Raw genomic sequence first — 13,868 nt, 5'->3', positions numbered from 1 at the left:
ATAACCTCCTGAAAAGATCTCTGGGTGGGCGGATCTCTGGGTGGGCGGATCTCTGGGTGGGCGGACCCCATACAAAGTGGTTTTTGGCATCAACATGTATATTCCGGACCTAGATGGTCCAGACATTGTGGCGGCTGCCGCATACTTTGACGTAGATAACCATTGTGCTGTCTTGCAGGACCTACAGAAGTTCTGGGACACTTAATCTTGCAAACTGCAGCCTACATCTCTCTCTTCGAGTACTGAAGATACACTTCCATTTTCTGGCTGGCTACCTAAAGTTGGAGATCTCGTTCGAGAAAAGGTGGCAATCAAAAAGGAGTTCAGCCCTGAGTACCATGTTCCTGTTCTGGTCCTTGGCATCCAAGGTACACATACTGTGATTTTGCCACCACTTCCAGGATACAAAGACAAATCCTTTGTTTCCATTGAACATGTCAAATGACACCATGTGGCCGATTCTCCATAGTATGCCACGAAGTGTGTGTACCTTTCCACAAGACTTTCCTTTACAGTCATAGAGCACCACCGATGCTGATTCTCCCCGGCTGGGGGTAGAGGGGAGGCTGAGTCCTCCGCTGACTTCACTGATAGACTGCCTGTTTCTACTATTACCTCTTCTACAATGGATGTCGTTTATACAGATCAGCCTTGGAAGAATCCTTCTGAATTGGATTTTTCAAGCCCTAATGCTAAGTCACAGTCTTCTGTTTTCCAGTTGAGTATTACTGGGTACTATGTGGATCAAGATGATTTTTTTTTCAGACAGTTCTTAAAACTACAGCATGGATTGTTTTTTTTTATTTCAAGGTTAAAACACACTTATCTGGTCACACAATGGATTTATGTCTGGCTCATACTCTCTTTAGTTTTTCTATTCATATGGATTGGATTTGTGACTGTTTTTTCTTGTTAATCAAGCCATTACCTTCAGGAACGTTCTGCTACAGAACTGTTCGTCGAGGTGTTGGCCCCCCATCCTTCATCGCATAAACTGAAAAGAGATTTGTCCTCGTCAACATTTCAGACATTCCAGTGACTGATGGCATTGTTTGGGATAAGGTTCCTTTCAACATATTCGGAAATCCTGCAGATGTCATATGTGTTTAAAGTTTCTATGGATGATGTAATAGTACCGGGGTTACATTCAGATGATTGGGATGCTGACACTGTAAAGACTATGCTTTCTGAACTACAGTTTACACTGGTTTGGAATCAGAGGATCTATATCTTAATTCAGCTAATCATGCCAATATTTTCTGTTATCATCATTATGGACATCCTTTTCTACACAGATCCAGTGGACAGTGTCCTCATTTTAGTGTACACAATGGGAACATTGTCCAACTCCACCTCCAGGGAGTTCCAAAAAGCAAATAGACAAGAATACATATTTTAGGGGATATAACACTTCAGACCCCAAATCATATTATTTCAAATTAGTTCCCACCCCACCAAAAAAGATATGCTTACTCCGACCAAGCTGATCTATACAGCTTTAATTGTCAACCAGTTAACCCACAAAGGCTATGAATATTGGTAGGACACTATTGATTTTAAATCGATTTGAGGTACAAAGTCATGGTAGGTTCAAGTCCATGAGACCTTGTTTCGGGCTTGCTTAATTCCCACACACATAATTTTCTTGATAAAACGATCCAGCAGACTACTTGTCTGGGATTGGCCAAATTTAAAGTAATGAATGCTCCGATCATTCTTTGTACTGCCTGCTTCGATAATTGGCAGAATTTGACAAACTACATTAAAGACCAATAAAATAGCAAAGTGCAGAATGGTACATTTAATTTTTATTTTCCAGTCCTGGCAGGTGGTTGTTGTGGCCAGTGGACACAAATTCTCATGCCCATATTCTTGGTTCCACACCTGGGTTTAAATACAGTATACCTTATTCCCGATACTCTCACTCAACACATTCTAGTATTGTTAATACATATTCAGTGGGAACGTTATGCCAACAGTGGTTGGAACATTCCACACTATCAGCAGTGAAATAACATCTATCTCTTCCGTACGGGGACATTTAAAGTTATCAGATTTTCTTTTAAGTCCAAACTCCTCACGTTCTAAAAGAATTATATATGCTACTTATAACGAAATCTGGAAAGTATCCCAGATGGAAGCTGCCACACGTTTGAGACAACTTGACCAAGATAATTTGGATAAAGTGCTCGCTGGTGTAGATAATAGTATTCATACGCTGTCATCTTGTATTTACAATTTAAACAATATTGTGTTGTCTGTTATTGATATTCTGCAGAGTGACATGTCAATGTTGTATCATGGTCAAAGTCAGCTTAGATCTATTATGCAGTTTAGCTGGACGCTTTAAACACTGAAAAATGGACGCCTTCTATGGCATTACTTGAATTGTATCGATTTGTTTCTGCCTTTCAATTGAACACACAAACAATTGATGGCCATGAAGGATGCGACATACACAATGCTGCATTTAGAAAAATGAGAACAACTGCCTTTTACTATAGCTGAAACAACTTTGACGGTGTGATTAATACATGGTGTTATTTCACAGCCTAATTCCACATTTCAAATCACAGCGTGCAGGAAACCTTTCCCTGTAGGTACATATGAACCCCTTGGAAGCAACTTCATTCGTAAATTATAGTCACTTCCCTTTGCATATCATTGTGAACGTACTAATAAGGATGTTTTTATTACTGGAGAAGAATGCAAATCTACTGTCAGACATTCACCACGGACCCAGCGCAACCCACCCGCAAGAACACAACCGAACTGAAGACCCTGCAATGCATCCTCCTCAACGTCCGATCCCTCCACAAACACGCCACCGAAATCTGAGACCTCCTCAACAGCACCACCACGGATGTAGCATTCTTTACAGAAACCTGGACCAACACCACCTTGGGACCGGACATCGCCATCGCCATTCCCCAAGGATACAAGATCTCCAGGAAGGACCGCCCCACCCGCCTGGGAGGAGGAATCACCATTGTCCACAAACCCACCCTCCACCTGAGCACACTCCCTGACAAGCCCACAGACCTGATGGAACACCTTCACTTGAAGATACTGGCCAGCCCTACCTCCACCCTCCGAGGAACCCTCATCTACCGACCCTCTGGACCCCGCTGACTTTTTGCCAACTCGATCACGGACATCATCTCTACGCATGCCATCGCGTCCACCAACTACACCCTACTGGGAGACCTCAACTTCCACCTCGACAACCAACTGGACCCCAGCACCACATCCCTCCTGGACAACCTCCACAACATTGGACTCCGCCAGATCGTGACTGAACCCACGCACTCAGCAGGACACACCCTCGATCCCCTCTTCACACAGGAAACTCCATCACCTTCAGCCACACCACCGAACTCCCATGGACTGAGCATCGATGCGTCCACTTCACCTTCAGAACACCCACCATCCACAGACACTAACACCTGCTCCAACGAAGAAACTGGACCAGAATCACCGATGACCAGCTGACCTCATCACTCAGCAACTCAACCCCAACCATCGCGGAAAACAATGACCCCAACACCGCAGCCCGAACCCTGCACCGATGGATCTCCGACAGCGCCAACACCATAGCCTTCTCATGAAAAACAACAACACCCACACTAAGAAAGCTAGATGGTTCACCACCGAACTTCGAGAGTCCAGACACACTTGCCGCCGCCTCGAAAAGGCCTGGAAGAACACCAAATCCACAGAAGCCCACAAGAACTTCGGAGCCGCCACCAACGCCACCACCAACTCATCAGAAAAACAAGGGAAAAAGCAATTGAAGACAGAATCTCCAATCATGCACACAACAGCAAAGAACTCTTCAACATCATCAAGGAGTTCGCCCAACCCACCAGCGAGTCCACCGACATCCCTCCCTCACAAGACCTCTGCGACAAACTCAGCACCCTTTTCCACCACCAAATCGAGAGCATCTACGACAACTTCGACGAAGACAACCAACACACTGAACCCTCACCAACCACGCCCGACACCCTGAAGCCAGCGATCGACAACTGGACAGCCCTCACCACCGACGGCACACTGAAGACGATGAAGTTAATCCACTCCGGGGCCCCCACGGACCCCTGCCCCCACACATTTTTAACAGAGCCACCGACACCATCGCACCCATGCTCTGGCACACCATCAACCGCTCCCTGGCAACCGCCTCGTTTTCCAACAACTGGAAACACGCTGAGATCAACCCCCTCCTGAAGAAACCCTCGGCAGACCCCACCGACCTCAAAAACTACAGACCCATCTCCCTGCACCCGTTCCCAGCGAAAGTCATCGAGAAAGCCATCAACAGCCAACTCGCCACATTCATCGAAGAGCACAACATCCTCAACTCCTCCCAATCCGGCTTCAGAAAAAATCACAGTACGGAAACCGCCCTCCTCGCCGCAACAGACGACATCCGCACCTTACTGGACAAAGGAGAAACAGCAGCCATCATCCTCCTTGACCTCTCAGTGGGGTTCGACACAGTCTCTCACCGCACCCTAATACGCAGACTCCACGACGCAGGGATCCAAGACATGACCCTCGACTAGATTTGCTCCTTCCTCTCTGGCAGAACGCAGCGGGCCAGACTCCCCCCTTTCCTCTCAGACCCTACACCTACCACCTGCAAAGTCCCCCAGGGGTCCTCCCTCAGCCCTACGCTCTTCAACGTCTACATAGCTCCGCTCGCCCCCATCGTCAGAACCCACGGACAAAAGATTGTGTCATACGCAGACGACACCCAACTCATCCTCTCCCTATCCAACGAACCCAACACCGCCAGACACAACTTACGAGAAGGCATGGAAGCCGTCGCCAAATGGTTGAAAAACAGCAGCCTACAATTAAACACCAACAAAACGGAAGTACTCATCATGGGCCCAAACCCCAATGCCTGGAACGACACCTGGTGCCCCCCCCCCCGCCCTCGGGAGCCCGCCCACCCCCACGGACCACGCACACAACCTGGGAATCATCCTGGACTCAGAGCTCAAAATGTACTGCCAGATCAACTCCATCTCATCCTCCTGATTCTACACCCTCCACCTCCTACGTAATACCTTCAAATGGATCCCCCTCGAACACAGAAAGACCGTTACTCACGCCCTGGTCACCAGCAGGATCAACTACGGCAACGCACTCTATGCCGGAATAAACAAAAACCTCACCCGTAAGCTACAGAACATCCAAAATGCCGCCGCAAGACTGGTCATCAACCTGCCAAGACACTGCCACATCTCCCAGCACCTGCGCACACTCCACTGGCTCCCCATCTAAGCTAGAGTCACCTTCAAGATGCTAACCCACGCTCACTAGGCCCTCCACAACACCGGACCAGCATACCTGAACAGCCGACTCAAATTCCACGCACCCCAAAGGACCCTACGATCAGCCCAGCTCTCCTACGCCGTAGTCAGCCGCACCAGAAAGAGAGGCCGCTCCTTCTCCTCCCACACGGCTAGAGCCTGGAACGACCTTCCACTCCACCTCAGACAGACAACATCACTACCCATCGTCGCAAGAAACTTCAAAACCTGGCTCTTCGACAGACCCCCTCCTTGATGTAATGGAACCTGCGACCCCCCCACCCCCCAGCGCCTTGAGACCCTTACGGGTGAGTAGTCACACTTAACAAACACCTGATTGATTGATTCACTTGTGTGTAAACAGGTTAAAACTCACAGCGCATATAATTCTATAGCTTGTTATTTGAAAGGAATTCCGATTCCTGCAATTCTCACTTTCATTACGGTACTCTCTAACGGGAGTTATCTAATGCTTAGTGGTCAAGGTTGTTGTAGAATCTGGGCTGGAGTCACATATATGTTGTCCATTTCCCAGTTAGTCATTTGTTGCAACATGTCTTGTTTCCACCTCCACATAGGATTATAGATAGCTGAATGTGGCCTTCCATTCCAACTTTGAAGGCAGATTTCAACAAGCTAAGCAGACTCAAAGTATTATGGGTCCAACAAGAAGTAGCTCTCACATCTGGCCGTGAGACCTTTGAAGTGCAGGTAGCTAGAACATCCAGTGAGATACAGTCATTGTTAAATACAAATCTTCCCCTGCACTCGGAGAATTAGTGCATCAAATCTTTAATGCCTTGCACCCTTTTTTTAAGTTGTAGGCGCCGGCCTCCTCATTTCTTTTCAAACCATCTTTTGAGTTATACCAGTTTTCATCCACTCCTAGTGTATACGGAGGATTCCTGTTGCTGTTGTGTCTCATTTGTGGCATTATCATCCTGTTCCTGCTTCTCCGCAATGGATGCTCCTTTTGCGTCTTGTCATATAACCGAGCACAGGAGTTGAAGTACACACACTGAGCAAGGGTTCTGGAACAAGATTGATACATTAGCTGAGAGTTAGAATGTCCATCTATGTATGCTAAGGTATGGGGTCCGACACTAATCCCAGAGATATTTGATATATAATCACTTAGCTTAAGTAGAAGGGAGGGGGGTTTAGGATATTCTGTTTTATAACGACAGGACTTTTTATGATATATGGTTTAATCACCATGCTAACAACATTTTTAGTACGCATTTGTTCTCTAATTGTGGTACGAATACTACATTTTAAGACATGATAATTTAAATAAATATTCTAAACTTCCTTTGTGTCTCTTATTTATTATATTGTGGATGAACACGAGTGAGAGAGCGAAAGGGTGTGCAAGTTACTGCAATCCCTAAATGGATGAAGAGTGTTATGTTCTGGGGTGCCAATTTACTTGCTTCTCTGGTAAGGTTAGGAGGGTAAGTGAGGCACTATAGCTAGTCAGACTCAGGCTCATAGATACTAAGGTGGTATGGTAACTCAGTCCCTACACGCCGATGTTCTAAGATCCCAAGCATAGTTCTGTTTCTGAGCAGAATCCCTATAACAGTACACGTTCCTGAAGTGGTGGGTGTGCTGCTCTACATTCTTGCTGTGCTTCCAGGGTGCGAGCTCTTTCGCTCTCATCCCATAGTTCGCACTGTTCCATTAAATCCCACCTGGATTGCCTTCTTTTTCTCTCTGAACTATGCTGTGTTCTTTTTGGTCGGAACTTGCCTTCAAACTCACTTCCTATTGTTTCTTTGGTCACCTGAGTAAACCCTGTGGCTTCCACCTAGTCGTCAGATCCCAAAGGACGAGGACCCCTTTCCTCACCTCGCTGGTTGTATCATTGTCCAGTATCGCTATGAATCTCTCTGTCACTCAAGTGTGTTCACCTGAACTGGTGGGAGTGTGTGTTCTTCATGCTGCTGCGGTTCGATGGGCTGAACGCGAAGAATAGGGTGGGTCGAATTTTGGGGTGCTCTAGCACTGGACTAGGGTGGTGCTGGGATTGACCGGGCCTGCTGGCCTTTTAGATTCTCATGCCTGGACCTAACAGTTCATTGTTCGGTAGGGGGTCTTTTGGCTCCCTCAATTGGCAGGTTGGTGTATCCTAATGCGCAAATAGCTGCATTGGGGAGAACATCTGTATATGGCGGGGGAGGTACAAATGCTTTGCTTATTGTCTGTGGGATAGTATTATTGGTCTGGGCCTCCTCAAAGATGGCCCAGCTCTAAGAGTGCCTCTGTTCTGTCCTGCGTATTTGGTCTATACATGTGTTTGATTATGTTAGTGTTGAAGGTTCCCTCCTTTGGTCAGGGAAACGCGTGTGCCTTGGTGTGATTTGTGGCAATGCTTGTTAAGTGTCTTAATCCGTGTGGGGAACCTGGTTTGCATGTGTTTTAGTGGAGACTCCATGGTAAGTTGTGAGGTTTTAAGGAGCAGATGTACCCAAGTTTTTCTGGTTTTTAGGGAATATTAAATTCTAATCTGGTCTATTCAAACAAAAACAGGTGCTCTGTCGCGCTCCCAAGTATTCCAAAAGCCCCCTCTGCCATATATTAGAAGTACGTTTTTTATTTAGGATTATTCAAACACAAACTTTTCCAAAGCGTTTTGTAGATCGGCGTCTCCTTAATCATGGGTTAACGGGAACACACAGATTCAACCAATTAATATTCACCTTCGTGTAAGGAACAGTACAGATAGAAAGAGGACTATGCAAAGCAGATCAATATCCAATTGATATAAACATGGGCGCCATTGTTAAGAGGAGGCATTCATAGCAAACATTCAGCGAGTTCATCTTATTGTTTCATAGCGGTTCAATTTCGCCACCTTATTTTACAGAATTCGCGTACCAGCAACCTGAAACATTTGTATGATACAAAAACAATCACGGATCGTGATGGTAACAATGAAATATCATATACTAGATTTTGTATAGCATAATTTATAAAATTATATAGCATTCAATGTGACAAGCCATATGCAACTGGAGAGCACAAAAACAATCCTTAGACTAGAGGCATATTCTTATTTCTGTGTGTGCTGCAGAGAGAAGTAATTAGGAGACAAAGATATTTCTCCTTGTTGCGCCTCTTTCGAGTAGGCGCACCATTCTGGCGCAAACCCATGTTTTGCCCTTAGTAAATCTGAGTTTGCGTGAAAATTTGTGGGTGCCGTGGATGCATTGGAATTCTCATGTAACGCCTACCTGAGGGGAGTTAACGCAAGGCTGCACAGTGCACTGCATCACATGTTTGCTTTTTTGCATAGCCAAACAAATCGGGCCTTAAGTGGCTTTGTCCCACAGGTGAATTTAACAATATCCTCTTATCTCCAGTTACGTCTATGTTTGATTAAGCTAATTATGTTTTTTTAACTAAAGGTATACTGTAGACCTTCTCTAGGTACAGTACATTGTTTTACTATGAAATCGTTTGAATGCTTCACTGTTTTATCTTAATCCATTTCAATAGCTTTCTGAGGGAAGAAAGAATGTAAAACGGCAGAAGAAGGAATGAGAAAGACACGACAAGCTAAGTGAAAACTGAATACATTCTACCTTGTCTGAGGGTGGCATCCCACACCGAGATACTGTCCTCTTCATCCTTTAAACAAATGTCCACACCCTCTGTCTGCAGATCTTTCATGTAGATTTCGGTGAAAGGTAGCTCTAGACGTGAGCTCCTTTCGGTAAACAGTAGCTTCTGCAATGAAACAAGTTATATTTCATTAAACCAGTCGTCTTTGATCGAGTTCTGTTATCCCGTCCTCACTGATTAGTACATAAATGTGAAGCCATGGATTTGGGTCTAGTCTTGTGAGCAAAAGTCACAAGAAGGAAAGTGTTGGGAACATGTTGGTTCCTAAAAAGCTATAAGCATGGAATGAGCGCATGTGAAGGCACAACCTATAGGAAAAGCCTTAATGCTCTCTTTCTAGGTTCTTGGAAGCGTATTGATCAATTACATAAAAAAGTGCAAAGACATCAATACTTTAAACCAGCGGAAAAAGAAGAAGAATATAAATCTACAGAACTGACATAAAATAGGAACAAAGTTGCAAAAAATATTGTTTTAGGGTACACATCTGTATTACGAACAAATTCAACGATACCTCCATAACATTGTGACTTCACACCATAGGTGCCTCCATCTGTTTCACTCTTTGGAAAGACAGTGACAACCTAGTTCCTGCTGTGCAGTGCTTCTATGACATAATATCACCCACAATATTATTGTGATATTAAGGTGCCGATTCCGATCCTGGAAAAATTTTCCCCGTACGAATCGTATCCGGATTTATTTCCGTACGAATCGTACAAGTACTGTACAAACTGCCAAGTACGATTCCCCCACATGTCCTCGTGTCGGGAAAAGTGTCCGACACGTCCCCGGACAATTTTACGTACGAATCGGAAAACTGAATTCCGAGCGCGCAAGTACGATCCATCCCGTGCGTCCGATTGTACAACCGTATGGAAAAAACACCGTACGGAGCGAACTTCAATAGCAACCATGGAGACATGTGCCCGCATACGCGCCGTCCCCCCCCAGCCCCCCGTATGTACGCGCCATACCCCCCAGCCCCCCGTATGTACGCGCCATACCCCCCCAGCCCCCCGTATGTACGCGCCATACCCCCCCAGGCCGTGGATGGACGCGCCGTACCCCCAGCCCCCCCGCGGAAGCACGCACCGTACCCCCACCCGTGTATGTACGGAGCGTACCCCCACCCCACCCGTGTATGTACGGAGCGTACCCCCACCCGTGTAGGGTCCGCACTGTACATACACGGGTGGGGGTACGCGCCGTACATACACGGGTGGGGGTACGCACCGTACATACATGGGTGGGGGTACGCTCCGTACAAACACGGGTGGGGGTACGCTCCGTACATACACGGGTGGGGGTACGCTCCGTACATACACGGGTGGGGGTACGCTCCGTACATACACAGGTGGGGGTACGCACCGTACATACACGGGTGGGGGTATGGCGCGTCCTTCCGCAGGGGGGGCTGGGGGTATGGTGCGTCCTTCCGCGGGGGGGGCTAGGGGTACGGCGCGTCCATCCGCAGCCTGGGGGGGTACGGCGCGTACATACGGGGGGCAGGGGGGGTACGGAGCGTCCATCCGCAGCCTGGGGGGGTACGGCGTGTACATACGGGGGGCTGGGGGGGGTACGGCGCATACATACGGGGGGCTGGGGGGGTACGGCACGTACCGGGCCCCCTATTCCGCTCGCATCGCGGCGTACTTAGCTTTTCCGGCACTTTTTGGGTGCCGTAAAAATATTGACGTCCGGACTGCTGTCGGTACGAATCGTACTTCCTGGTTCGTGTAACGCAGCCTGAATGCGTCCCGACGTCACGTCGGCGCTGTCCCGGATCACATTGGTATGTATTTTTTCGTCGGTCGGTGTTTTTTACGATTCGTACAGAAATGGTGTTTCCGTACGAATCGTACTTGCAAGTTCGTAGGGTTTTTTTCCCGGGTACGAGTCGGACGGAGAAAACGCTCCGACCGACGGTTCGTACCCGGTTTTTCCAGGATCAGAATCGGCATCAAAATGTCACCAAAAATTATCGAGGACACAAATATCAACTTCTATATAAAGAAGCAAAAACATCAACTACAAAAAACAAACTAGACAAAATATAATTATTGAACAGGTTAGGTATAATGAAAATAACATTTTCAATATTATATTAAATGTAAAAAATATATTAACATTAAAAAAATTACATTTAATCAAATATATATTTATCATATAATAATAATAATATACAATATATATATTTAAATAAATGTTATACCTATAAAATACAAATATATACTTTAAAACAAATATAAGCACATAAATGACAGGGCCTAATTTCAAGTTTGGTCATTCGCGGACTGCCAAACCTGGTATGGCGTTGCTGTGGTGGTGCACACCGGCGGTCCGATCGCCGTATTATGACTTTGGTGGTTGGCCCGCCATTGGACCGTCACAACCGCTGAGGAACCGTGATCATTCGCGGTGTCATGGCGGTCTGAGGCCGCGATATGCTGGTGAGTCTGCCATGAAAAGTGTGAGGGTGAGGAAACTAAGGTGCCTCATGGCCTGGGGATTCATGCAGGGGGGCAGATGTTCCCCAGTTCCTGCACAGCATGGACTTCACAGTCCATGCCATTCAGGAATGTGCTTTGGCGCTCCCATTGCAGTGTCTTTCTAACAGGCACCGCCGTGGGACCAACAAACACCGCCCGTCGGAGCATGAATGAACTCGTAATTCGGGTGGGTGGTGTGCGGACGAGTTTGACTGCTCCCACACCGCTAAACTCGTAATTAGGCCCATAATATGAAAAGAAAAATTATTAAATAAAGATAATCAATTAACAAATACTACAAACAATTAAACAACACTATAATATTAATGGCAAATTAGAAATATATATATATTCCCATTATTAAAAATACATATGTAGTTTAAAAAATATAATAGATGATGATGAGGATAAGCACGCTAAACAGGAACTAACAAATGAGACTAATTCCCTGAGGACTGGTTCTGATTTTGTTCAAAACTTGTCCATGTTGAACCTCCTCTCCCTAATGCAAACAACCATTCAGGGAATGTTAAAGGCATTGGTTTTGATAATACTCAAAATATTAAGGTAATCGAACTGCTCGAAAGCATTAGTAAATCACTAAAGGATGGTACTATGGATGCAGTCCTCAGGGGATTTAAATGGTGTTACCCCTGATTCTAGCCCCTCCTCTAGCCCCTGTAGAGGTAGCCCACCTATCTACTCATCACAAATGATGAGATATATGTTTCCAGATGTCCCTACTTCGTTTTAAAAAGAGGAAGTGTACTTGTGAAACAAAGGGTCCTATCTAAGTGCAGCCTTGCAATGTTGCTCAGAGCTGGGTTGGGAAAGCAAGCTCAGCACGGGAGAGGGGGTAGAAAGCATAGGAGCTGTATGGGGTCATCTGGTGAAGAGTCCCAGATTGAGCCTCCTAGTCCTCCCGAACCTCTAGCTCCAACGGTGACCCCTAAAATGCGTAAGCAACAAAATCACCAAGGGTAAACTGGGCAAGAAAGATTCAGTGAGGCTTGCAAAACTTCCAGGGAGAGGGAAAATCAAGGAAATTAAGGAAAGCTCAAACGTGGCAGAAGAGGTTTTGGGGGACAATAATAAGAAAAACATTAAAAATACTAAAAGTATTAAACTTTTGAAGGGGAATTTGAATTTAAAATTATTTATAAAGCGCACGTTCACCGGCGGTTTCATGGCGCTGCAACGAACAGGAATCTGGGTGAAGGAAGCCGAAGCTGAGTTAAAGGGAAACAGAACTGCTAATGGGCTAGTTAAAAAAATTTTGTAAACAAGTGAGCTTTGAGCTGTTTTCGGAATTGCGGATAAAGAGTTAAGGCTCTGAGCTCGAGAGGCAGGGAGTTCCAGAAGAGTGGAGCAAGGGTCGCAAATTTCGATCCTCCCCATTTCTTCCTCCGGAACCGCGGGACTTTGAGAAGGGATTGAGTGGATGAGCGCAGGTCCCTAGAGGGGACATAGGGAATGATCTCCGATGAAATAAAAGCCGGGGCCGTGCCCAGTCGTGCTTGGAAGGTGATGGAAGCCAGCTTAAACTGGACCCGAGCGCGGACAGGGAGCCAGTGTAGGGACTTAAGGAGGGGAGTGACGTGGTGAGACTTTGGTAATTTAAACACCAGGCGTGCCGCCTGGTTTTGGATCTGCTGCAGACGCCTTAAGCTATATGCAGGTATACTTGCATATAAGGCGTTGCCGTAATCCAGGCGGGAGATGACCATTGCCAAGGTGATCAGTTTCAGGGCGTCAAAAGAAAAAAAGCGGGACACCTTGCGTATAGTGCGCAGTGAAAGAAAAGAGGAAGAAACCACAGAACTAATCTGGGAGTGAAGGGTGAGTTGAGAATTGAGATTAATGCCTAATGTTTTTACTGAGGTAGAGGGGACAGGTGGAGAGCCAAGAGAGGGGGGCCAAAACAAAGAAGACCAGGGGCTGGATGCGCCACCCGTCAACACCAGTTCAGTCTTGTCTGGGTTGAGTTTCAGATGGTTGTGGTTCATCCAGTCTCGGATATGAATCATGATAGATTGGAAGTTAAGAACAGAGGCGGGGGAAGAAGACAGATTAAAGACAAGTTGGAGGTCATCCGCATAATTAAATACGGTGACCTCCATTTGCTGCAGTGAGAAGATAAGAGGGGCGATGTAAAGATTAAACAAGAGAGGTGAAAGGGAGGAGCCTTGGGGGACCCCGCACTGAACTTTCCGAAAGTCCGCGGAAAAATCACCCAGGCGAACTGCCTGGGTGCGGTCCCTCAGGAAGGAGGATAACCATACCAGCGCGGTACCCCCGATCCCCGCCGCCCTGGCACGGGAAAGCAAGATGGTATGATCAACCGTGTCAAAGGTGGCTGAGAGATCGAGAAAGGACCAGGGCCTGGTTCTGGTTAGTGTCCATTCCCTCCCTGAGGTTGTCCAGG

At 46.5% G+C, this 13,868-nt stretch overlaps 1 protein-coding gene across 2 annotated transcripts in view; it reads right to left on the bottom strand.

The window, feature by feature from the left end:
* Positions 1–13,868, bottom strand: part of LOC146799914 (NACHT, LRR and PYD domains-containing protein 12-like) — a 1,343,351-nt gene that overhangs the window by 110,892 nt on the left and 1,218,591 nt on the right. For both annotated transcript variants that reach the window (XM_085620847.1, XM_085620846.1), the window contains one exon: positions 8,912–9,056. In XM_085620847.1, coding sequence (XP_085476973.1) covers positions 8,912–9,056 — 145 coding nt within the window. The remainder of the gene's footprint in view (positions 1–8,911; positions 9,057–13,868) is intronic.

Source organism: Triturus cristatus, chromosome 8 (genome assembly GCF_964204655.1).
Source record: "Triturus cristatus chromosome 8, aTriCri1.1, whole genome shotgun sequence".
In the NCBI taxonomy this organism is placed as follows: domain Eukaryota; kingdom Metazoa; phylum Chordata; class Amphibia; order Caudata; family Salamandridae; genus Triturus; species Triturus cristatus.
Note: the sequence above shows the minus strand (reverse complement) of the source record. Positions and strands in the feature narration are given on the sequence as shown.